The sequence below is a fragment of the Sarcophilus harrisii genome, chromosome X (genome assembly GCF_902635505.1).
Source record: "Sarcophilus harrisii chromosome X, mSarHar1.11, whole genome shotgun sequence".
In the NCBI taxonomy this organism is placed as follows: domain Eukaryota; kingdom Metazoa; phylum Chordata; class Mammalia; order Dasyuromorphia; family Dasyuridae; genus Sarcophilus; species Sarcophilus harrisii.
In genome coordinates this window covers 54,953,446-54,980,322 of record NC_045432.1, presented here as the reverse complement: position 1 = coordinate 54,980,322, position 26,877 = coordinate 54,953,446, and the positions used below count along the sequence as shown (strand labels likewise).

General features: G+C 38.8%; 1 protein-coding gene across 3 annotated transcripts in view; it reads left to right on the top strand.

Annotated features, from left to right (window-relative positions):
• Window positions 1–26,319, top strand: part of RLIM (ring finger protein, LIM domain interacting) — a 35,166-nt gene extending 8,847 nt beyond the window's left edge. Inside the window, exons 2-6 of one of the 3 annotated variants that reach the window (XM_031944953.1) lie at window positions 12,601–12,691; window positions 12,816–12,869; window positions 16,996–17,187; window positions 18,320–18,403; window positions 18,942–26,319. In XM_031944953.1, coding sequence (XP_031800813.1) covers window positions 17,019–17,187; window positions 18,320–18,403; window positions 18,942–20,539 — 1,851 coding nt within the window. In that variant the 5' untranslated portion in view covers window positions 12,601–12,691; window positions 12,816–12,869; window positions 16,996–17,018 and the 3' untranslated portion in view covers window positions 20,540–26,319. Of the gene's footprint in view, window positions 1–12,600; window positions 12,692–12,815; window positions 12,927–16,995; window positions 17,188–18,319; window positions 18,404–18,941 lie in introns of all 3 variants that reach the window. The other 2 variants (XM_031944954.1, XM_031944955.1) reach the window with 2 other exon arrangements.
• The last annotated feature ends 558 nt before the right edge of the window (window positions 26,320–26,877 follow it).

The following is a 26,877-nucleotide window of genomic DNA, read 5'->3' as shown; positions in this document are numbered from 1 at the left end:
TATACATATGATAGCTTTGAGAGGTAATCACTCAGCTTCTGTTTCAACTGTTTTTAGAGCAATAAGATGGGAGATGTGACAAGGGGAAGTAAGGCTTAGTACATTGCAAGTTTCTAGTGTCTGGAAAAATTCTGTCCCTGGATTTTCTTGCTTTTAACCTGAGCATTTTAAAAATTTCAGTATGTAGCAAGACTTAGTCCATTGCAAGTTTCTAGTATTTGGAAAAATTCTGTCTCTGGAGTTTCTTGCATTTAACCTGAGCATTTTTAAAATCTCAATATGTAGTAAGGCTTAGTATGTTGAAAGTTTCTAGTGTTTGGAAAAGTTCTGTCCCTGGATTTTCTTGCTTTAACCTGAGCATTCAAAAAATTTTAGTATGTAGTAAGGTTTAGTCCATTGCAAGTTTCTAGTGTTTGCAAAAGTCCTGTCTCTGGATTTTCTTGCATTTAACCTGAGCATTTTTTAAATCTCAATATGTGGTAAGGCTTAGGACATTGCAAGTTCCTAGTGTTTGGAAAAGTTCTGCCCCTTGATTTTCTTGCTTTTAACCTGAACTTTTAAAAAATTTCAATATATAGAATGTACTGTGGAATTATGGTAATTGTTGTGATTTCTTTTTTTTTTCCTCACTGTCATCTCATCCCATAGACGCTTCAGTCCCTCTGAAAAACTGAGGTGGTTGGCTTAGATCCCCTCAAGAGTCCTCTGGAACTTAACTCAATATATGATGCTATAATTTCCTTTTGGATTTGGGTGAAAATGCTAGAATTGGACGTTGTATATTCAACACAGTTTTGTTTCTCTTAGAATGATTATATGGTTAGAATAGGTGAAACTTGGCCCTGACATTTAGTTTTTGTTATCAATTCTTTAATCTATGAACTTTCTCTTGCAGGAGCTGGATGATGAACCATTTTGGCATTTTGCCTGCGGGGGAAAAAATGTCAGCTTCAAAGTTATTGTGATTAAAATTATAAGTGATCCTTTTAGCTTTGCCTATTAGTCTGTGTTCCCAAAGTAAAGCCTGCTTATAAAGCATATCGGTGTACCACTTGCTTAGTGGAAGCATGCGGTTGATGTTATGGCCATTGTGAGTTTTTACCTTCTTGGTATTCAGTTGTTCTCTTAGTCTGACAAAAATATCAAAATTAGCCCTTATGTTATAATGTTTTGGAAGTTCGTTTTCTATTGAAACTTAAAAAAAAAAATCTTTGGAGAAGATTGATGTGATTTCACATAACTACTTGTAATTTTTTTTTTTTGCTGAGGCAATTGAGGTTAAGTGACTTACTCAGAGTCACACAGCTAGGAGGCAGTAAAGTGTCCGAGGCCAGATTTGAACCTGGGTCCTCCTGATTTCAGGGCTGGTGCTCTATCCACTGCGCCACCTAGCTTCCTCAACTAGTTGTGGTTCTTTTGAGTACTTTATAGTTTACAGAACTTTCTCCTTGGTAGTAATCCATTGGGGTAGTACTATAAGCAAACGGATCCTCACTTTATAGAGGAGAAAACCGAGGTTTGGAGAATTTGAGTGATTTACTAGTAAGTGATAGAGCCAAGTTTCAAATATCGATTTTCCAGTGCTCAGATGCGTATTCTTTCTGCATATTGGGGGGTTCATTTCTTCCATATTCAGCTTCCATTATTAATGAGAATATTACATATAGAGCAGAAAAACAGGCCGGTTTGTCTAGATCATAGTTTGTGATGCGGAGTAGCGTATAATTAGCTTGGGGGGAGGTAAACCGGAGCCAGATTTTTTGTTTTTTTTTTTTTTTTTTTTTTTAATTTAATAGCCTTTTATTTACAGGATATATACATGGGTAACTTTACAGCATTAACAATTGCCAAACCTCTTGTTCCAATTTTTCACCTCTTACCCCCCCACCCCCTCCCCTAAATGGCAGGATGACCAGTAGATGTTAAATATATTAAAATAGAACTTAGATACACAATAAGTATACATGACCAAACCGTTATTTTGCTGTACAAAAAGAATCAGACTCTGAATTATTGTACAATTAGCTTGTGAAGGAAATCAAAAATGCAGGTGGGCCTAAATATAAGGATTGGGAATTTAATGTAATGGTTTTTAGTCATCTCCCAGAGTTATTTTTCTGGGCATAGCTAGTTCAGTTCATTACTGCGGAGCCAGATTTGGAGAGACTTTTAACACCAAGCCGAGTTACTTTTATATATATATATATATTTTTTACCCCAAGAGCCATTGGAGCTTCTTGGTGGGGTAGGGGGTGGGGGGGATGAGGGCGGGGCGCAATGAGGGGGGGGCGGGGCGGGGGAATGGGGGCGGGGCGCAATGGGGGGGCGGGGCGGGGGTGAGGCCAGAGGTGCTGTCCGTGGTTACAGTGGTATTTTTGAAGAGTTTAGTGGTGTGTGCAGAGTGCGCTAGCTGCAGAGGGCTGAGACCGTGGCAGTTGTCCAAGGAAGAGGTGGTGTGGAGGTAGAATTGGCCAGGCTTTCATTGGATGTGGTGAGTAAAAGAGTGAAGAATTGAGGGTGACTCCTTAGGTTATGAACTTGGGTGACTGGCACTGTGGTGATATTTTCAACAGAAATAAGGAATTTAGAAAAGAGGAGTGTGTTGGGCAGGAAATAAGAATTGTTTGGATGCGTTGTATTTGAGATGCCAATGGGATATCTTATCCCATTAAAGACGTCTCACTTGGAGCACAGTGGGTAGAGCACCAGCCCTAAAGTCAGGAAGACCTGAGTTCAAATGTGGTCTCAGACACTTAAGGCTTCCTAGCTGTGTGATCTCCAGCTCCCGACTCTAACCCTAAACCCCAATTGCCTCAGCCAAAAAAAAAAGAAAGAAAGAAAGAAAGAAAAATATCTTCCCGAGAAAGACCTGGTGCTAATAAACTGAGGGAATCATCTGCTAAGATGCTAATTGAAGTCATGAGAATTAATGAGGTAATAGAGTGGGTGTAAGGGAAAGAAAAAAAACCGGGCAAAGCAGAGGGGAACCACCCATGTATGGGGATGGGCAGGGGAGGGCAGGATATGAAGATTGAGAAGGAATAACCTGACCAGGAGAGTAGAGTCATGAAGATCCCGGGAGGAGGGAGGGGGGTGGTCGGCAATCTCAGATGTTGTAGAAAGGTCTCCGAGCAGGAGAAGTGAGAAAAAACTTGGCGAGAACCGTTTCGGGTGAGTGATGAATTCGGAAGGCAGGTGGGGGGGGGGGAGTTGAAAAGTGAATTAATAAAAGAAGGAAATAAAGGTAATAAATGAAGAAAGCTTTTTCTAGGAATTTGTGAAAAGGAAAAATATAGGATGTTAGCTACCTTGAGGGGTTGATAGGATCCAATGAAGGATTTTTTTTTTAAGAATGGAGGAGACTTGGAGATATTTATAGGCAGCAGGAGTAGAGCCAGCAAGGAGAAATAGCAAATTATAAAGAGGGTAGGGAGGATGATTGTGGGGCAAATTTCCAGAGTAGATGGGAGAGTATGGGATAAAGAACAAAAATGGAGTGGATTTTGGTGAAAACGGCCCTGCCTTTGTCATATTGGAGCTAAAAAGAGTCTGGGGAATGATGGCAGAGGGATTTGAGAAGTGGGTTGAAGGGGAGAAGGGGCTAATGGGCTCTTAATTTCTCAGTAAAGTGTGAAGTGAGGCCCTTCTCTGAAGTGGGGGGCGGCGAATAGGAAGCTTGAAAGAAGAAAAGGTTTGGAACACAGCTGGGGGAGTGCAATAAAGAGAATGGGGTGGGGAGGAATGGGGAATGAAAGGATTGTCTCATGGTAGTGAGGGTACAGTTGAGATCGGGTAGCATAGATTTGAAGTGACTTTTTCATTTACTGTTCTGTGTGTGAGAAGGAGTAGAGAAGGTGGATGGGTGGTGGGGGTCAGCCATGGTAATCAGGGCATTAGGGGCAATAGAATTAAGGAGCAAGGGATTAAGGTCAAGAGTTAAGGACAATGTGTAATTGAACAAGTCATAGTGCAAATGTATATTGTTTTTTAAAAACTTTTATTTTACTTTCTGATTTACATTATTTCCTTCCCACCTCTCGGTCCCCTCTCTGCTTCCCTAAACTCCTCTCTCCCTACTGAAAAGCAAGAAAAATAAAACCCTTGTTACAGAGCAAAACAAATTTCTACATTGGCTATGTCCCCTTCCTCCCCTAAACAAAACCTCAATCTTTGAGTCTATCACTTTTCTATGAGGAGGTGGGTAAAAAAAGTCCTCTGGAATTTTTGGTCATTGTGTTTTTAAAAATAATATATATATATATTTTTTTTTCTTAATTACATGTAAAGATGATTTTTAACAATTATTTTTACAAATTTTTAATAGTATTTTATTTTTTCCAAGTACATGCAAAGATAGTTTTCCACATTCATCTTGGCAAAGCTTTTGTTTCAAATTTTTCTCCTCTCCTCCTCCCCCTCCCTGAGATAGCAAACAATTCAGTGTAGCTTAAACAAAACTTTTTTTAAATTTTGAGTTCCATATTTTCTCCCTCCCTTTTAATTAATATAAGTTGTAATTTAATATTTAATTGTATATAAGTTATACATGTGCAATCATTCAAAAGAAATTTCCAAAATAGTCATGTTGTGAAAGAAGACTCACTTGGTCATTATGTTGATCTTTCAGATTTGTTTGTTTTTATAATATTGCTGTTATTGTATGAGTTATTCTCCAAGTTCTCTTAACCCTGTATCAATTCATACAAGTCTTCCCATGTTTCCTTCATAGTTCTTAGTATTCTGTCACATACACATATTCAGGTACTCCCTGAGGCACCTCCTCAGTTTGCAATTCTTTTTTTTTTTTTAAATTTTCAATTCTTTATTGGAATGTTGCTATAAATGTTTTTGTACATATGAGTTCTTTTCCTCTTTCTTTAATCCCTTTTGGTTTCAGACCTCAATAGGGGTATCGCTGGATGGAAGGATATTAACAGTTTGGTAGCTTTTGAGGCATGGTTCCAAATTACTTTTCAGGATGGTTGGACCAATTCACAAGCTTCCTCTGCAGTTCGTGAGTGTACCTGTTTTCCCATTAGCCCCTCTAGCTTGTAATTTTCCTTTTTTATTGATTTAGCTAATCTGATGGGCTGGAGGGGGAACTTCAGAGCTGTTTTCATTTGCATTTCTCTATTAATGAATTCTAGAGCCTTTCCTATTTGACTATTAAAGTTTGGATGTCTTCTTTTGAAAGCTGCCTATTCATATCCTTTGAGTATTTATCAATTGGGAAATGGCTCTTAGTCTTTTAAATTTGAATTGATTCCTTATATATCTTAGAAGAATTCAAGTTATTGTTATAATGTCAAGATTGAGAAAGGAAGACAGGCCAGAGAAGAGTTGGTGAATGGTCTGGCAGAGCAGGGTGGGGTGGAATGACTAGAGGTCCCAGTGAAAATGAGCAATAGGTTTAGGAATAATGAAGTTATGATCAGATCAAGGAATTTGAGTTCTTAGTCATAGAAGTAGAACTCTTTGAGTGATGTTGAGATTAAGGGTATGTCTCTCTGAGTGACCGAGGTGGAGTAAGGGTTTCGTTTGTGGGAGTTGAGGTGTTTAGTGGCATATCAACATGTATATTGAAGCCCCCAACTGTAAGAGAAGAAATTGGGGTGAAGAAGATTTAACTTCTGCACATTCCTTCTTTACTTCTGTCAGGGATCTGTAGTTCCTTCAATCACTTGTAATAATGGCCTGGGTTTTTTTCTTATTTCCTTATTGCCCTGAGTTAGTCTCCTTGATATAGTACACCTTGTCAATGTCTTTTTTCAAATGTCTTTTCCCAGAAAGGAACAAAATATTCTAGCTGTGCCCTGAATAAGGCAGAGTACATCAGGACCATTATGTGTACAGTACAGGACACTATGTTGCTGTTAATGCGTTTTAGGAGCACATTGTCCTTTTGGCTGCCTTATCATACCATTGACCCATTGAACTTGTTGTCCACTAAAATTCCATCTTTTTTTAATTTGTTTCAGTACTAGTTTATTTTTCTAAATATATGCTAATATAGTTTTCAGCATTCATTTTTGTAAAACTTTGTGTTCTAAGTTTTTCTCCCTCTCTCCCTTACCTTCCTCTCCCCAAGAAAGCAAACAGCCTCATGTAGGTTAAATGTGTACATTTTTTGGAACATATTTCCATATTTGCCATGTAAAACTCCCATCTGTTTCATACAGACTCTGTCTAGGTACATGTCCTCTGTGTTTGTATTGTTGGTTTTTAAAAATCCAAATGTTGGACTTTGTAGTTATTCCTCTTTAACTTACTAGATTTGGTCCTTAACTCCAGCAGGTACTAATTTTGTCATTTAGTGCTTTAATTCTCTCTCCCAGCTTTGTGGCAAATGCAAATTTAGGAAGTATGCCATCTAGCCCTTTATCCAAATATTGGTAAGAATATTAACAGAATAACACCCAAGATCCCCCCTTTTTTATTCTTGTGCTTTTGCTCAATTAAAAGAAAGATGTCTCTCCTTTGATCTTCCAAACTTTGGTGGTAGCATAAGTGTTTTCTTTCATTGAAGGTCAGTTGATTCAAAGAATGTGTTAGAGAAGAACATGAGCTAGGTAAAATAGATTTGAGGAGAGTGGAAATTTAATTAGGGATAAGTATTAAGCCCTATATTTGGAGTTTAAAAAATTACAGCATTACAAGTTACAGGATAGAGGAAGAGGAAACTAGATAAGTTATTTTTTTTTAAAACTTGGAAAAGATAGGAGAGTTAGACTGCAAATTCAGTATGTATCAATAATGTGCTTTGGTAGTAAAAACAAAATCTTCTTCAGATGTCTTAATAAGCACAGAGTGAAGGAGGCAGTTCTGCTGACCGTGTGCCTGGTTAGGTCCCCTGGAATTTTGTCATCAGTTCTGCGTACTAAATTTTAAGGAAAGGTATGGGTGTTCAGGGTGAAGAAAGGACATCATTTGAAAGAACTGGGGATATGAAGATGAAACTTATATTGGAGAAAGAGCATTTTCTTGAAGTAATTGAAAGTAGGTCTTATGCTTAAGGCCTAGGGAGCAGAATTAGAAACAATAAGTAGAAGTTTCAAAGAGGCAGATTTCAGTTAAATGTGAAGAAAGATTTGCTAACCATGAGAACTCTCAAAATGGAGTGAATGTAGGAGATAAATAGTTTTTCATCACCAGAGGTCTTCAAAGGGAAACTACATATCCATTTAAGAGGAATGTTATAGATAGCATAGATCCTTGTTCAGTTACGGTTTGGACATCTCTGGTTATTTTCCAACTTGGGAATTCTGTGCAATTGTCTAAAGTTGGAAGTAGGCAGCAAGCTCAATGGAAATGATTCCAAGAGGGTAGGATAAAGAATTGGGGAAGAGCAAGTTAGTGTTTCTATGGCCTGGAAATAGCATTTTGTTTTTACCATGTCCTAAAAGATTCATCACAGAAACAGTGCTTTTATTTGATTATGATTTTCTCTAGGATAATCTTACAAAGGAAAGGCTTTCCTTGGCTTCTGTTTGGGTGACAGTAGGTCACTCTCAAAGTGCTTAATTATTCAATGTTTAAATTTCAAGCAGGGGAAAAGAGAAGCTGAGCTTTTCCATTTTATTTTTCTGCCATCATGTACCAGTCATTTTTTTTTCTTCCCTAATCCTCCTTCAAATATTCCACAAACACATAAGCTTAAAAGAACTAAGGGGTCATTTATCTAGGAAATCTGCATTCCCCTATGATTATAAGCTTATTCATTATAGAGATGCAGGGTGTCAACTGTGTCTGTTTTCTCCACTTCTTGCATATAATTAATATTTTCTACATTGAATCGTGTTGTTCGGTTCCCTCATTTTATTTTATTGCATTTTTAAAAATTCAATTTAATTTTATATTCAGTTCCAAATTCTTTCCCTCTCTCCACCCCTTCTCTGTCATTGAGAAGGCAAGATATATGATACCCATTGCACATGTGAAGTCATGCAAAACATTTCCAGTTAACCATGGTGGGATATCTGTGTGGGGGGTAATGATAGGTGAGGGAAGGAGACAAGAAAAAGAAGGAGGAAAAAAAAGATATGCTTCAATATATACTTCGAGTCATTTAGTTCTCTTATCTAGAGGTGGTTAACATCTTATTTACCATGTGTCCTTTGAAGTTATAGTGATCCACCTTAGAATTTCTGTCTTTCACAATTATTTTTACAATATTGTTATTATATAAATTGTTTTTCTGAAACCATTCCCTTTGTTATTTCTTACAGCATAATAGTATTCAGTCCCAGAAATTTGCAAAGATTCCCCCCTCCCCCCCTCAGTTTCCTTCTTTTCTTCTAATTTTGGCTGCATTGTTTTTATGTAAAATTTTTATAATGTTATGTAATCAAAAATATCCAATTTATCTCCCGTGAATCTCTCTCTTATTTGGTCATGAATTCTCTCCCAATCCATAGATCCGACAGGTAACTTCTTCCATGTTCCACTAATTTGTTTATGCTATTGCCCTGTATGTCTAAATTGTGTATCCATTTTGAGCTGATCTTGGTATATACAGTATGAGATGTTGGTCTGTCTGAGTTTTGTCTGAGTTTTTGTCATTTTCCTCTTTTGTCAGAATTTTGTTCTAAAAAGAACATTGGCAACAGTGTGAATGGAAAGAACAAAACAATGGAAACTGAATCTTGGGAAATTGTAATGACCAGGTTTGGTTCCAAAGAGGAGATGAGAAAGCACCTCTCATTCCTCCTTTGTGGCAGAACCTTGCATATGTTGTCGAGTAACTTTGAGGTGTCTAACTATAGTTCCTAGAACCTGTTCTTGCTTCCTCATCTGACTGGAACTGGCCAGAAAGGGGATAGTGAAAACTTGGTAACACATTTAAAGAAAAGGAAGAAGATACCTAAGTAAAATCCATTTCACTTTGAAGGAGACATGAGATAATAAGTCTTTTTTTCTTTTTTTTCCTCTTTCTCATTCCCAGACTCTTATTAGTTTGAAGAACAATTTGAGTGGTTGAGGGAGAGGAAACTCTTCAGATGGGCCTTCCCCCCCCCCCCCCCCCCCCCAAGCCAGAGATACATAGAATTGTGAAATCTGGTCAGAATGATTTAGTGTAATGGTAGCAAACTCATATAGAAAGGGATCCTTGAGGTGGTTCATTGACTTAGAAGACCATAAATTTACATTATCTCTGTTGTATTATATTTTTATTTATTTTGTTAAATATTTTCCAAGTACATTTTAGTCTGGCTTGGAAGAACCAGGAGTTTGACACCTCAAGTATAGTGGATAGACTGCCACATTTAACTGTGTGATCCTGGATGTCCTTGAATTTCTGAGTCTCCTCTCATCTGGTAGGTTATGAACTAAAATGGAATCTTAGAAATCCTCTTGTCCAACTTACTCATATTGCTGATGAGGAAACTGAAGCCGCCCCCCTCCCCCCAAAAAATTTAACTGACTTGCCCACGAGAAAGCCAGTGGGATTGTGCTTCAGATCCATTTCTTAATTCTGTCTGAAAGTCCCCACATCACCTCCTTGAATGTTTTAGTTAGAGAAGGACTTGAGGAACTGAAAGACAGTTATTGCTGATTAATCATCTGTGGGGACCAAAAACAGAGCTAGAAGAGTCCTGCTCTCCCCAGTTGCCCGATTACCAAAGCATTCTGGGACCTTGGCAGGGACCTGACCATGTTTTTGTTTTTTTTTATCATTAACATTTCCCTGGTACCAAGGTTTTTATGGGACATCAATTTTAAGAAATATCTCCAGTCTGTCCAATTCCAAGAATCTGTACTATCCCTTGGCTAATTAAATAAAATTTCACCTTTGTGAGAGACAGCTACCCCAAATAGAATATTGGACTGGGACTCGGGAAGCCCCAGACTCAGACTTCTTGCTGTGTGACTCTGATCGTATCTCCTAACCTCTCTGGACCTCAGGCAACTCTGTTGATAGGTCAGATTGTCTGAGGTGAAAGAGAAGAGGAAAGGAAGGGAATAAGTATTTTATCTTTCATGTGCTAAGGGCCAGGCACTATGGTAAGAGCTTTTTACTAGTATCTCATTTGATACAACAACCTGTGTCAGGTAAGTAAAGGGACCTGAAGCTTTGGGTTGCCCTCAGACACCCAGTGTTAAGAGATTAGTATTGGGTGGGGGGGTGTAGCTTCATATACATACATAGAAATTAAAGGATTCATTTAGCCAAGATTAGGATTGATGACGAAAGTTTCATAAATAAGACTGCTTTTCACTAGTTGAGGTTTAGAAAAGACAGTGGCAGTTATATATATGCTAGCAGTATTTTAATGCCTTCTTTTCTCATCTTCCTTGACTGTTCTGACATTTGAAGAACTGCTAGTTTTTGTATTGGTGAGAGAACTGCTATTTTGGAGAAAGAAGACATGCTTCTGGCTTGTTTTTTTTTAACCTGTCTTTTCTGGGAGGGAAAAATGTTCCCCTCCCTACCTGGCTTTAGAAAGAAAGGATAATGAGGGTGGTGAGTAGGTAGAAGGAAGAGTTTGAAAGAGAATAAGTAACTGATTTTATCAGATGCTCTGTGGTCTCTTTGATGTCAGTAACATTCAGTTCTTTGTAAGGATGGTGGTTCTGGAAACAGGAAAAAGTCCACACAAGCAGGATAAGATTAGATCATCTTCCTCCTCTCAGCAGTAGAACTGGAATATTTATTGGGTTATTATGCTAATGATAATTTGTGGTTTTGTTAGAATTAAGATCACATTTTTTTCTCCTTAGATCTTTCTTTGTTTTTTTCTTTTTTTGGGGGGGGGCAGTTGGGCTTTGGGTTAGTATAAAATGAATGTTTCTGTGTGACTTGGAATATTTGTGGAAGTCTCCTGCCATCCACATACCAGCTTCTACCTGTGAGTTGGAAACATTTTATCATGGTGGGTTTTTTATGTCTTTAGTTCATTTCAACTTGAATTTTTTTCAATTTAACTTTCTTGGTGGTCAGAGAGCAGCAAACCAGGAGTGCCAGACTTAGCTACCCTGCTCGTTAGGATGCTGAAGAACATCCCTGAATGTTATAGGCATTTCCCTTTGCCTCTGTCAGTGTTCAAGGTGGAGGAGTGCATTTAGTAATGTCGACCTGTTACTCTCTAGTTTGTATGGGCTGTGGAGGTTTCAGTGAAGGTCTTAGGAGCGTCATTAGCGTGCCTGCCCTCTGCTTCTCTTGGGAAGGAGTGCTAAATTTTGGAGTTGGTAAAAGGTACTACGGAATAAAAGGTAAAGGCAGTGGAGCATGAGTCAACCCATTTTACAGAGCAGGAAAATGGAGATAAAGGCATAAGATGAGAGTAATGACAATAAGAGGGGGCGTTTGGTATCGAGGCTGACATTTCACTTCTTCTTTTGGAAGCTTCATTTTCTTGACAAATACTCTAGTGGTTTTTGGTCTGTCTCTTAGGTAATCGGTACATCTGAAGGGAACCTTACAGATGACATCTAGTCTGTGTCATACAAATAAGGAAATTGAGGCCCAGGGAAATTTGGTAAATTGTTCAACCCCCACAGCTGCTTCAGATTGAGCCTTTTGACTCACAATCTAGTTTGATTTTTTTTTTTAAACAAAAACCTGTTCTATTGAAAAAAATAGCACAAAGTTATAGAAATACTTAGTTATCTTTTGGAGGAAACAGATGAGCGTCTTGCATGATATGTAGTCTTATGGAATGGCTTGAGAGAGAGATTCACTGACTCTTCCAGGGGGTCCCATCATCAGTGTTGTGTGTCAGTTTCAGGACTTTCACCTAGAACTTCCTGGTTTTTCCAGCCACTGCCATGCTGGCCTATTAAGTAGAAATGCTAATTAAGGCCAAACCATTCAAGTGTTACCATTTGGGTACTGAACAAGCCATCCTAATTGTCAGATAAGAATTTTTGCTTTGGAAATAATTAACATTTGGGTGCTTTAGAAGCTGGGAGTTAAAAGATGTTTCGTGAAGCTACCATAAATACATAACAAGTCCCTTAACCTCTGATTGCCTGACAAGATGGGGAGATGGCAAACCACGCCCGGTATCTTGCCAAGAAAAGCCCAAATGGGCTCACGAAGGGTTGGATGGGACTGAAACAGCTGAACGATAACAAAACACACGATCGGGAGTTGTGTTGAAAGGTTGAATCGGGTCTCATATGCAACAGGATTTCTACTTTTTGTGCCTTTTTATTATGTTAAATATTCTGTATGCGTGTATATACGTGTAACATGTTCTCGTAAAAGATACTCTTCATTTCTGGTCTAGCTATGTTTTTCTGTTTTCTATGGATAAAGTTTATATACTAAAATATTGAAGTCATCTGGGATCTCATCGTTTAGATGGTCTTTCCAATGCTACAGATTGCAACTCCTCCGTGTTTCCCCATCCTCGCTTGTCCGTCTGGGCCCTTCCAGAAATTTCTCCTGTAGTCTCTCTCAGTGTCTTGCCATTCAGAAGATACAAGTAGAGCACCCAAGCTATCCACATGGTTGTCTCAGTTCTCATTAACTCCTTTCTAAGCTTCCGCCGCAAGGAGAATATTGCTTGTCAATCTGTATTTGATGAGTTAACTTTCATGTTTTTTCTTGTGAATTTTTTAACAACTCTGACCTTTTCTGTTTTGGATAAATTCCAGATTTAGAACTTGGAGGGAAGAGAAGCAAAGTGCACAGTGTGTTGTGGCAGCTGAGTGATGCTAAGGTTACCTTGACTTCTTATTTTCAAAGGTAATTTCTTCCAGACTTTACAAATATGCTATGCTCTAAATGTTTGTTGAATTTATTTGTACATGTTTTCCAATTCTGTTTACTAAAGTTTTTGTTTTTATATTTCTATTCTGTTTTACAACAGTTTTGGCATGTTTCCTGAGTTTTGGAACTTCAAGCATATTGATAGTACTTTAAGGTTTGCACAGTAATTTACAAATTTTACCTCATTTTACTCCTACATCAACTCTAGGAGGTAGGTGCTGTGATTAGGACCCATACACCAAAGCAGGCACAGGTTAAGTGACTCTGCCAAGGCTAGTCAGTTTAGCAAGTGTCCCAGGCAGGATCTGAACTCAGGTCCTCCTGCCTTCAAATCCTGTAATTTGTTTCCTATAGCTGCCTCCATTCTGATCTCACTTCCTTCACTTCAGTCTTAACCCGTGAGCTGACTGTTCAACCATACGCCATCTTCTAACCTTGAATCCATTGCCCCTCTAGCCTATCACCAGTCATGCTTTGGAAAACCCTAATCCTAGATTAACCCCACCATCTGCTTTATCATTTCCTACTCATGTGCTCTTGAATGGCACTAGACAAATTCCTATGATCGTGCCATTTAGACCCATTACAATGCCCTTCAAACTGAGTTTTTACGTGGGATTATCAGAAATCTGAGTATCAGTGATTCAAGGCAATTCCGATAGACTTGTGATGATGGAAAGTGCCATCCGCATGCAGAGAGAGAACTATAGAGACTGAATGTGGCCCAAAGCATAGTATTTTCACCTTTTTGTTGTTGTTTTGTTTGCTTGTTTTGTTTTCCTTTGTGTTTTTTCCCCTTTTGAGCTGATTTTTCTTGCTCAGCATGGTAAACATGGAAATGTGTTTAGAAAAATTGCATATGTTTAACCTATATTGGATTGCTTCCTAGCTGGGGAGGAGGAGGGGGAGTGGAGAAGGAAAGGAGAGAGGAAGAAAAATTTGAAACACAAAGTTTTGCAAAGATGAATGTTGAAAGCTATCTCTGCACATATTTGGAAAAATAAAATACTATTAAAGAAAAAAAAAGAATCTGAATATCCCTTTGTGTTATGGGTGAGGTTTAATTCTTCATTTATGTCTTATAGCTTGTTTATACCCTCCATTTCTCTGAGTGAACCTCATTTTTAATTTTTGAGGCTTGATTCACAGCTAAACACGACCGCCAGTAGAATATTACTGTTACAAAGATGAAACCTTGTTTCACAAAAACGTTGGGTAGCATTAAGAGAATTTTGCAGGTCCTCAAAGGCAGTAATCTAGCAGGTTTTCATCCTAATTGATTTTGGACCCAACTCTTCATTGTCCCGTTTCTGTGCCTGTTGAAGTTATTGATGAACGGACTGGTGAATAAGCTCTGTATGTCTCAGAGTAAGGAAAATGCATACTCTTTTTTTTTCACACTTTATTTTTAACATTTGTGTTTCTTAAATTTTGAGTTCTAAATTCTCTGTCCCTCCCATCCCCTTCCTACTCATTGAGAAGGCAAGATGATATCAGTTATACAAGCAAAGTCATGAAAACATTTCCAGATTAGGCGTGTAAAAAAATAAAAAGAAGCACAGTGAAAGCAAATCTGCTTCCGTCTGTTCATCAGTTCTCTCTCTTGAGGTGAATAGCAGTTTTCATAATGAGTCTTTTGGAATTTTCTTGGATTGTTGTCTTGATCAGGGTAGCTGTCATTCACAGTTGATCACCATCACCATTTAGTTCTTACTGTGTACAATGTTCTGGTTCTGCTCACTTGACTTTGCATCAATTCATATAAACTTTATCAGGTTTTTCAGAACCCATCCGGCTCATCATTTCTTGTAGTACAATAGTATTCCATCATAATCATATACCACAATTTATTCAGCCATTCCCAGTCAATGGGCTTCTCCTCAATTTCCAGTTCTTTGCCACCACAAAAAGAGCTGTTAGAAATCTTTTTGTACACAAAGGTCCTTTTTCCTTTTCTTTGATCTCTTCAGGGTACAGATCGAGTAGGGATATACAAGGTGCATTCTTGATCCTTTTATTTTTCATTAAGAGGAGAGGAGCTGTTTAGATCCACCTCTTTTGAAAGACTAGGAGCTCTTTGAGGAGACTCTGCAACCTTCTTGTGTCTGAAGCAATCACTAATTTACTGCATCAGCCCTAAAGAGAAGGATGTGAAGGAGCTCACTTTCTGGAGAGAATGCTTCTTCAGCTTGGATTCTGGTGGAATTCTGTGACAGTAGTGAACAGCTTGAGGGAGCAGACATTTCCTTGTTTTATGCTTTGCCTGATATATGTGGCTCATTAAACAGAGTTGTCTCTGCCATTATCATTTTCCAGGAATCTTGCTTGGTTTTGATGTATGCATAGGGAGGGAGATACCTTTTGTTAGTCATCAAACAGGCCCAGTGGGATCTTGTATTATGTATCTTCCTTAGTTATGTGATGATTTAACATGCCTCCTGTGGAATATTGCTTAAGAAAGCCTGCCTAATCTTTTCAAATGCTGTCATCAAGGATGCCTTCGATGCATATATAGATTGTTACCAGAAACATTTATAGATAGGAAAGTAGACCTGTAGATAGGTGATTGTTGATTCTCTCTTAATTATTCTTTAAAAAGAAAAAAGTCCAGGATCTTTTTCATGCCTTTAGTATTTTTCCTTCCTTCAGCTACCTTGTCAATCCATAATCACCTCATCTTGGTGTTGTCTCCAGGTGTTATTCCTGTTTTCTTTAGTGCTACTTCTGCCTCTGAAAGTACTTAAAAGAAAGTGAAGAGGCCCAATGACTTGGTTTCACTGTTCTTAATAGTGATGAAAAGATGTTTTTGTCATCATCTTTGGAAGTTCTTTTCCATTTTTCTTCTATTTGTTATCCTTCTGTTTTCATCCTTAAAAATACTCTTGGGATGATTTTAATTAGTGTCAGATCTTTTGCTTTGCTTTTTAAAATTTGTCAACCTCCATTGCCTTATTTTTTTAAGCAGTGCTTCTTATCTTCTGCTATTCTTCTCTTTAATACAAACCTGTTTATATTCGAAATTGGTGTAGTCTTTGGTTGCCATATCTCTCTCTACCCTTGGAAAAGTAGGGCATGTGTTTGCTAACCGGGATGTTCTTTAGGCTTTTTTGGTTTGCTTTTTATGGCAATTGATTTAAAACGGTTATACTTCTACATGAAGTTATTGGAATCAGTATCTAAATCATTCTATTCATATCTTATATCTTATTATCAATCATTTGCTAGTATCTTTTTCTCATTGGTATTCTTCTGTCTTTTTATTAATTTTGACCTTTGCTATAACAAATCCGGGCCACTTCCCACATCAACAGCAAGTCATATCCTGTTCACATGCTGTCACTGTGGTTATTTGGCTTTCTATGTATTCAGCACCTTCAAATTCTTTTAATTTTTTATTATTCTGAACTTGACATCAACAACTGGCATAAACATTTCCAGATTCAACACTTGGAGCTTCAGGAACTTAAAACTGGTCCCAGTTTTTGAGTCAGCTGAAAGTCAAGTTATTCCAAAAAAAGATTTCTTGCTAGTTTGTTTTTTTTTTTCCTTTTCTGTAAAGAGAAGTTTTTTATCTCTAGTAGTGCTGATTGCTATATGATCTTGGTACTTACAAACTGCTTCCATGTTCACATGCATATGAATCTTTTTTCTTCTTCCAATTTGTTTTGTCAAACACAACTCAAAGAACTTCTCTCAGCATCTTTGGTAAATTAAAGGAAACTTTACAAAGAACTGTTAATTCCATGCCTGTCGGAGATTTGAAATACTACCCGTCCCCTTCTTTTCCCCCCTCCCCACCATTGTTGGTTGCTTGTAGATTGCAGGCCGATTTTAATGTTGTTTTAATCCAAATATAATGAAGAGGGAAGGTGGAGGAGAGCATAAACCAAACAAAATTGATTTTTGTATCATTCACAGTCTTTAGATTCTATAAAATGTACACTTTCATTAGCATGGAAAATGGCTAGCTGACTACATAGAAACCTGGCAAAATATTCTTTTAAGGTCTTACAGTTATTGAATTTTCCTGGTGAGCTTCTGTGTTTTCTGAATTCTTACTCAGAAGTTTAATACTTGTACTTGTCAAGGGTTAGCTGTTAGATAGCTGATTTTGTTAGTAAACTTATTTTCTCACCATCAAATCTTGAGGCAGATTTCAAAGTCATATAGAATATATTTACCTACCTGATAAATTCTGTCAGTATTAATGGTAGAAGGACAGGTTGATCTAAATGCTGTTTTCAAGATGAGCAACCTCTTCTCCTCCCTCCTTCTCTTAGATAATTTGCATTCATCTGCCACAATGGACAACTCAGATTCTAACGATAAAGGAAATGTTGACCAGTCTGAATCACAACGTAGACGTCAACTGGATCGATTGGATCGGGAAGAAGCATTCTACCACTTTGTGAATAATCTGAGTGAAGAAGATTATAGGCTTATGAGAGATAACAATTTACTAGGTACTCCAGGTATGTTATATGCAATTTTGAGAATTTACATGTATAAATTATTGACTTGAAAATGTTTAATTTGGTTTTTCAACCTGATAGTTTCTTTAACCATTATATCGCTGTATTTGAATATTTGCAAGAATTTGCTCCTGTTGTTCATAGAATCAGAAGTTTAGATCTGGAAGAGACTTGAAAGTCATCTTGCCTGATCCTCTTATTTTACAGATGTGGAAGTCACGGTCCTGAGAGTTTAAATGACTTGCCTAAGATCACTTGGGTTTATATGAATTGACTAACCATTGCTTTGTATTATCTGATCTTATTCACAGCTGTGTTACCACCATTTGCCATGTACTGACTCCCAATGAATGTTGCTTAATTATGATTTTACTCTCATCCTCTTTTCTGGAGAGTAGTAGTAATGTGGACATTGAATTTGGACACCACAGATCCCCGAGTGCTTTGATTCACACAAAGCATTGCTTCTTGAGATGGCCTTAAATTTCTAGAATCCCTCTTACATCGGTAAATACATTTACAGATGTGTACAGATTAATAATGTTGTTTCTAATATGCATAGCCCACTTCTGTGAATATGGTTAGAGTGAAATAAGTGTAGGTCTTACTTGAGTTTTAGCCTTAGCTATCTAGCAGCAAGTGATAGATTAAGCAAACAGTTTATGAGCAAAGTCTAGACTAGGAATTGATACCTTAAGACACAAAATGAAGGTGGCCCAATGAAATGAGTTTGTGGAATAAAAAGTAAGGTGGGAATGGGGAGGGGGTGGAGGTATGTGAGTTTCAAGGCAAAATTGCAAAAAGTCTTTGGCCCCTTCTGGCTTTGCTGATGTGCCCAGACCCTTCCCTCCAGTTGCCTCTCTGCTGTTGTGTTTATTAGCTGATTTCCCGGTCTGCCAAAATGACTTTCTTCCTTGGAGTATTTGCATTTTAATTATGGACTCTCAAGGTTTTCTAGACCCCAAAGAATGAAGTAGTATGTTTCCTTTATTCTCGGTCCTTTCCTTCCCCTTCCCCGCCCCCCCCCCCCGGCGATTTTTTTTTTAAGGTTACCTCAATCTCATCCCTTTTAGGATTAGCATTCATTGCTTCTCTTTCCTCTATAATTGAGCACTATTTTCAAACTTTTCAGGTGAAATAACTGAAGAAGAATTACTGAGAAGACTTCATCAAATCAAAGAAGGTCCCCCACAGCAAAACAATGATGAGAATAGAGGTATATAATATTTGGGGGAGATTAAGAAAAGGGGGGACTACTTAAGTATTGAGTAGGGGCCATAAATCATACGTAAAGGGGGACAAATGCATATGAATTCTCAGATGAGTGAAATATTTGCTGTGATGTTTTTAGTGGACTGGTCAGTGTAATTTCCCCAACTACACTGAATTTTCCCATTGCTTGCTAGTTCCTTTCCAAAGAACAGTTACTTCCTCTCAAACACATTAAAATATTCTGGCCTTTGCTTCTCAGCTTTTATGGTGTTTCCCTGCAAGTGGGAGGTAGGGAAGCTGAAGCCAGCAATCCATTTTTTGTTTCTGAGCTCATCCACTTGTTTACTGTGCTCAAGTTAGGTGCTAATACTATGCATGTAAATCACTATTATTCCATCAATGTGAAATCTACTGTGAATCTTTTAAGTTCTCATTTTGTTTTTTTGGAATCTTAGCAAAATTAAGGAGCAGCATTTTTTTTGATAGTTCTAATTTTTGTAGTTCCTATTTTTCTTTTTTTTTTTTTCTTTTTTTCCTTATAGAATCAACAGATGATGTCTCTAACAGTGATTCCATCATCGACTGGCTTAATTCAGTCCGACAGACCGGAAATACAACAAGAAGTGGACAGAGAGGAAATCAATCTTGGAGAGCAGTGAGCAGGACTAATCCAAATAGTGGTGATTTCAGATTCAGCTTGGAAATAAACGTGAACCGTAACGGGACCCAGAATACAGAGAATGAAAATGAGCCGTCCGCAGAATCTTCCAATAGAGAAGATATAGAAAATAATAGCCCAAGTGGCATGGAAAGTTCAGCATCCGAGTCATCGTTCATCAGACAGCATGGATCCGAGAGGAATGCCCTTGAAGAATTAACTGAAGAAATAACTCTTCCCAGAGGCCAGAGAAGAGCAAGAAGCAGGAGCCCAGAGCAACGGAGGATCCGAGCGAGGACCGACAGAAGTAGGTCACCTTTGATTTCAGTAACCGAGCTTCCCCGAAGAGGCCATCACAGTGTCACATCTCAGACTTTTGACCATGCTATGACAAGTGACGCTGAGGGGAGTTCCAGAACCAGACAGCATGTGACATTAAGACAACACATGATGGGAGCAGAACTGTCGAATGAAAATGCCATTTCGTTTTCAGCTTCTGAGATGAGAAACATCCCTCAGGCTTCGGGTTCTTCAGAAACCAGTGGCAGCAATGAATCTCTGGCTCCTGGACAGAGACCGCCAACTATAGTCCTTGATCTTCAAGTGAGAAGAGTTCGTCCTGGAGAATATAGACAGAGAGATAGCATAGCTAGCAGAACTCGCTCGAGATCTCAGTCAACAAACAACACGGTCACTTACGAAAGTGAACGTGGAGGGTTTAGGCGTACTTTTTCACGGTCAGAGAGAGCTGGAGTAAGAACTTATGTCAGCACTATCAGAATTCCCATTCGTAGAATCCTTAACACAGGATTAAGCGAGACAACTTCAGTTGCAATTCAGACAATGTTAAGACAGATTATGACTGGTTTTGGCGAATTAAGCTACTTCATGTACAGTGATAGTGATACAGACCCTAGTGGCCCATCCCTAAGCCCAAGTCTCGAAGACTCAGATCTTCAGAATGCAGGATTGGGTAGCAGTAGCAGCAGCGGAGGTGGTGTCAGTGCTAGCACTAGTGCTGGCGGAGGTCCCAGTAGCAGCAGCAGCAGCAGCTCCAGCATTGAAAGTTTAGAAACTAGCTCTGAGTTATACGATGGTAGCAACGAAGGAAGCTCATCAGGTGTTAGACGGGAAGGTAGAAATAGGGACAGGAATTCGGTTACGTTTGAAGAAAGCGGTTCTTTACCCTTTCTCAGTCTAGCTCAGTTTTTCCTCTTGAACGAGGAAGATGATGACCAACCAAGAGGACTCACCAAAGAACAGATCGACAACCTGGCCATGAGAAATTTTGGTGAGAGCGATGCGTTCAAAACCTGTAGCGTCTGTATCACTGAATACACTGAAGGCAACAAGCTTCGAAAACTGCCTTGCTCTCACGAATACCACGTCCACTGCATCGACCGCTGGTTATCGGAAAATTCCACCTGTCCCATTTGTCGGAGAGCGGTCTTAACCTCTGGAAACAGAGAGAGTATGGTCTAACTGAGATCTGGACTTTGAGCTAGCTGTTTGGCTGTTTAGAGCAATGGGCAAAAACCGAACATAAGATGTCACTTGTTTTATGGCCACTTTTTGAGTGGTGTTAAGTGTAATATCCTGGAGTGCATCTTTGCTTCCAATAAAATGTTCACCCCTTTTCCCAACTCCTATCTGAAATAAAAGCCAGCTACTTTAAACAGCAACATTTTAGGGCCCGGAAATCTGACTTCGAATATCAACAAGTCTTGATTTTGTTCAACATAATTTTACCATATTTTTGGTTTCTCTTAATTATTTTTAAAAAGATGTCTTAGAGATGGGTCCTCTCAGTTTCCATTTTGATCTTGAAAGATCCAGCCCCATCCCATCCAGGAGAGAGCCATGTGAAATGGAAGCCCAGGTTGGAATGAGATTTCATGTAAATTTGTTTTTTTACATTCAAGCTCTACCATCTCCAGCCATTAGTTTAAATTCACCTAAATCGATCGTATAATTTGTTATAATTACAGATTAGATGGGCATGTCAGTGTAAATAACACTAAAGGTAGGGTCTTCTAATTGTATAGCTGTCTCCTAAGCCAATCACTGGCACACACTGTAGAGTGAACTATGATAGTATAATTGGGATATTTATCTTGTTGTGGAAATAATAAAAATGCCTATGCTTGCTTAAATAAAAATCACTGGGGGGGTGGGGTTAAAAATGTAAGGCTTTTTTTGTAGAGGCTCAATACTCTTTCCAGTTCAGTGTTGTATTCAATGAAAATTTAAAAAGCACTCTGCTTAGATGTAAAAACGATGACATTTCAAATGAGGGCCAGTATCTGTAGAAACACACAATGATACAAAGCTGTATTTGTTACATATATGATTGTCAAGAACAACTTATCTAGAATTACTCTTTATATGAACAGCTATAGTAACTTGAAATGAGCAGGGCCAAGTTCAGAACTTAGTCCTATGATTGTATTCAAGACCAATAAAGAGCATTTTTGCAATGATTGAAACTTCAGGAATGCCATCAGTAAGGAAGGAAGTGATGGGTAGCTTTGGGTAGGAGGAAGGTAAGAGGAGAGAAAGCTCTGAAGAGCTTAACTTGCACTTGGTCAGGTGTAGTCATTCCAATGTGCCAGTTTTACACGAAGAGGTCAACACAGGCTTGATGCCATTTATTCTGTTTGAGTAGATGAAGGGGCTGTGTTGAATTTTCAGCAACTTTGATTGCGTTTTTGGTTTTGTTTTGTGTTGTTTTTTAAACAGACAAACAAACAAACAAACAAAAGACCACCAGACCACACAGGACAGAACTGAAATATTCACTCTTTTCTCAATGTTACAGGCTAATCTGCCCCAAAAGTGATAGTGGCGGTGCAAAAGTTAAAAATCATTTTAGCCGAATTCTAGTTGCTACAGAAACGATCTCTGAGTGGAAGAGCCTCGAGGTTTTGTCACTTCAGAGTTTTGCTATTTAAAATTTACAACATGCTTAGTCTATCTTAGTTATTGTCCCATTATGTATGTATACACACACACACACACACACACACACACACAATCTTTTGTTTCTTCCTTTAAAGTCCATTTAAGAAGTTAAGCACCGCTCCCCTCCCCCAGTTTGTTGAAGTGTTAATAATATTGGGCTTTATTTGATATTTAGAACTCAAATGTGCTATTCTGTCCTGTAGTTGAAGATTTCACTACTGAGATTCCCCTTCCTCCACCCGTTGGTGGTCTACCACTAGCACACAAGCACACCTGTAGCTTGTTTTCTTGGTAGTGGGGCAGGATGTGTGATGATGCCCAACGACTTGTATGGTGCCACGTGTGACCAAGAGATGCGCCCGAGATCTCTGCCTCGGGGGAAGCTCATGGAACGGGATTTTTTTGTTTGTTTGTTTGTTTTGTTTTGTTTTGTTTTTTACAAAGAGCGACTTTAAACGGCTCAAAATGGGATCGAGCTCCGTGTCCTTGGCCTAGTTCTAACCGTATGGGCTGAGGGGGCCAGGCACATTGAAATGTCCTTCAAAGTAAACAATCGAATCTGCTTTGGACATTATCTAGGTACCTTAACCAGCATTAGCCTGGCAGTTTACTAAGAATTTGTGCTGCTATTGCAATGAAGGTCCAAAAGATCCAAAGTCTCATTTAAAAAAAAAAATGAGCAGAGGTCATTTTTGTGCTGTATCCATGACCAATTTTGTCCTATGTTTAAAAGTGAAATTGGATGTTGACGTTCCGGAATTCCATTCCGTTCCGGAACGGAGCCTTGCTGCCTTTTCTGAGGCTGCGCAAGCCACTCTGCGAGTCCACGGGACTGGTTTTCTGATTGGTTAGAAGTGATCTTCCCTCGGAGCATTACATTACATCGCCCGGGGAAGAAGTGGGACACGGCCAACCTCAGCCGCCTTTGAACCAAACCAAATGCAGCACGTTTTAGGCATAGAAGCAGTTCTCGTTGAGGACAGAGCACCTCTAGCCGTCTATCTTTACCTTCTGTGATGTATTCTTTTAGCAAGTATTAAAGAAGCGGCTCATATAGAAAGTTAACACTAATGAACGTGGGTGTGGGAGCTGTTCTCCATAGGCACTGGAAACAGTTTGAATTTTTATTTTGCGGTAGAATGCACATGACGCTTCTAACACAGAAGCACCTTTTTTCAGAAGCACTCATTACTCTTCTATTGGATTGTGAATGGGGTTTGTGACTTAATTATAAATACTTTATTTTTTAACTTTACAAATTTGTAACTTATGTATCTTACTGGGAATATGGAGATTGACTTAAGCCCCAAACATTAGCTGGGGTCGGATCAGATGTACAGTGGAGAGCAAAAATTTATATATATTTTCCCAACTTGCCTATTGTTTTGAAGGGCCTGTTCTCTCTCTCTCTCTCTCTTTTTTTCATTGTACATCTCTAGTGTTAGTTCATTGCATAACAGCTCTCTCTCTAAAGTCTGTGTGCAATGTAGCAACAAGATAGAGGCAGCATTATATAGTGGATAGAGAGCTGGCTTTGGGGCCAGAAGCCCTGGGTTCGAATCCTTTTTGACACACAATGTGACCCCGGGCCGATTCACTTAACCGATCTCTCAGTGCTTAAAGCAACTCTCTATGACTGTTACTGCAGAGGAAGAGGGGGAGTTCCATGCTGGAAGTTCCCTACACCAGTGGAATTGGGTCTTGGCTAACCAACGACCACAACAAAACACCCCGAGAAATATGATTTAACTGTTAAGTTGGGGGGGGGGGTTACTGAAAACCAGAAAGTTTTCTGGAGTGTTTTTATTTTAAATAATTACAAATGTTTTGAAGGATTTTTTGTTTGGAGACTTAAGCAGTTGCTAAACTCAACTGAGATTTGTTAGTGTTAGGTTCTACAAGTGCAAGCTTTCTCAGTAACACTTAATATTGAAGCACTTTGAATAACTGCTCAGAAAAGTACACCTCCCTCACTCTTAAATGAGGTTCTGGAAGGTTTGCTTGGGGGGGAGGGGAGAGACAGATCGTTCCTGTCACACTAGTAACAAGATATTTAGGCTTTAGAATTTCATTTGACTCAGTAATCTTTAAGCTGTTTTCTCAGATGTTGACCTTTATCTGAATCTTTAGAAACTGGTCGGGTATTGGCCTTAATTCAAGTAATTTTTCTTTTATAAAACGTCCCTTCCTCGCCCCACCTCCCTCCGTCCCCTCCAAAATAAATAAAAAATCCTTCAGGTGCTTAGTGTCAAGATTTCTGAAATTTTATTTACTGATTTGAATTTGATTTCTCTTTACCAAATGGGGATGGCTTGAAGAAGACTATCTTTAAGCTTAGTCATAATCCAAATACCTGTCTCATAGGGAGGGTAAGGAACATCACGGAGCTATTCTCTCTATGGTCAGTAATTTATTTGAACTGGCTCACAGCGACACCTTGTGGCCAACATTTTATCAACACTTGCAACAAGGGAGGATTTTCAAGTCTCAAAAATAAGATAGGTTTTCTGCCTTAAAAAACAAAAAACAACCAAAAAAAAAAAAAAAAAAGCTGTTAAAGGTTTTTTTTTTCCCTTAAATGATTACCTGTTAAAAATTTACTAATTTTCCAGTTCGAAAAAGCCAAAATATGCCTGGCATGGACCTAACCGATGACTATATCATCTCCTTAAACATACAAGGCACCTATTTTTAAGGTATAATGTATTTTCAGTATTTTCTTTTGGTAAATAATGACAGTGCTGTCATCTACCCGTCTGTGGGGTAGATGTAACATATACTTGTAATTGGGGTGGGGGGTGACCTTTGGGACGATAAGGCAGCGAGTCGCAGCGATCGGCGATCGCAAAGATTTGAGCAGAAAGACGCACGCGACTCTTTTTAACTCTTTGAATCCTAAGCTGATGATGATTTGCTGCCTGCCCTTTCTTTAACTTTCCAGTTTTGAAATCAAGGGCCTTTGGTTTCACAAAATTGCTAAACAATTATCCTTAGCGAGTTTGTAGCACTTGATTTCAGTGAGAACATCCACCAGTTTCTGGAGTTTGGGGTCGGCCATCTGGTGCGCTCCGTGCCATCTCATCAAGGCGACTCAGAAAGCATTCTGTTCTTTAACCTTTTTGATTACGATCTCTTGTCGTTTCTATAGGCACCAAATCAAGTGTCTCGAATCTGTTCCCGAATACAGTTGCAGCGAGGATTTGTTTTTTGTTCTGAAAACGGCTTTCAGAAAGCACACCCGTAGGTTGCATTATAGCCACCTGGGTTGAGAGAGAAATGTGTGTATGTGAGTATGTATGTCTGTGTATATATATACACACACATCTATCCAGAAACACATGTATAACATACACGCATATATACCTATATATATATAAATATATACATATATATTTGATTGAGATGCAGAGGTGGTTAACAATCCTATTACGCCACACTGTGCCTTGGTATTTTCAAGGCTCGTCTACCAGTCCTTGTCTTGTAAACTTACTGCAGTACCTTGCAAGGTTCCCCAGCCTTCATTCTAAATAGTTAGCGCTCCTTTACTAAAGATCCTTATACTGCTGTGCTTTGGTGTGGGCTCCTGCAGAGCCCTGACACTTTCTCTCCTCTTAGCTCCTGTGTTCTGGTGCTGCTTTAGGGAGTAGGGTCGAGTCATACTCTCGAGTATCTAGTCCAGTAGGTGTGCAATTGGCTTCTGTATCTGCCTGTTTTATCTTCTTCGGGGACGTGCTGCTATGGGTAGATGTTTACTTGGGTCTATGTGACAAACCTGGGAACTTTCTGAAGCCCATGAGAACCTGGGGGAGGGGGGGGGGAACTGGGGAAGAACAACTAACCTGGCTTTGTGTCTTGTGTCCACGAAGCCTAGAAAATGTCTGTCGTGTGAAAACTAACCAGTGCTTGTCATCCCGCGGCTTCCCGACCTGCAGGAGAGGCTCTCCCTTCTTTCATTCCAGAAACAGAATGGAGCTCAGAATGAATCTATTTGGCTGCCTTGCTTTCCCTGATTTCTCGTTTTTTTCCTTCAGTTTGATCTGAACTCAAAACTCTCCTCCAGCAGATCTTTTGGTTGGGAAGTCCTGTGTTTAAATGAGATTGTATTGCATTTCCTTTTTTTTTTTGTACAATGTTTTAAATCTGTTAAAAATGAACTTGTTTATTTCAAAGCAAAACCCTGAAGGGCCATATTAAAACAGTTTATTCTTGATAGTTATCTTTTGGGAGGAGTTTATTTCCTATGTAAATGTCATACTGCAAATTTAAATTATAGTCTATCAATAAAATGCATGAAGTGATCATTTGTGCTTGACCATCACTCCTTGGGCTTTTAAAACTTTCTTTTCAAGGGGAACGTTCCATTTCACTTCAACAAATACTTGTTGAATGGATGAAAGAAAACATTTGATTGGATGTGATAGCCATTTTATTTCCTACTTCCCGGTTCGATTGCCTGAACTTTAAACAAGTTGAATTGCAGTACGATGTGGGCTTGAATTTTCTTGCTTCTCACTGGGGGCTCAGTGGGACAAAAGGGTAGGCTGGTACTGGTTTGTGTGCCCACGGAACTTTAGCTCTCTTTGTGTATGGTGTAAAATAAATAGTTTCAACTTCAACAGTCCAGTTTTTTTTTCTGATTTATCAGGGGTCTTGAAACATCTCTAGATGTTACAGAACCTCTAGAGCAGTGGTCCTCAAACTTTTGTTCTCCATATCTTTATCCTATTAAAAATGATTGAGGAGCTGTCCAAAGAGTTTTTGCTTATGTGGTTTATAGTTATAGACATTGATCACATTAAAAATAAAAACTAATTATGAATTTGTAGACTCTCTGAAAAGATTTCAGAGATTCCCAGGAT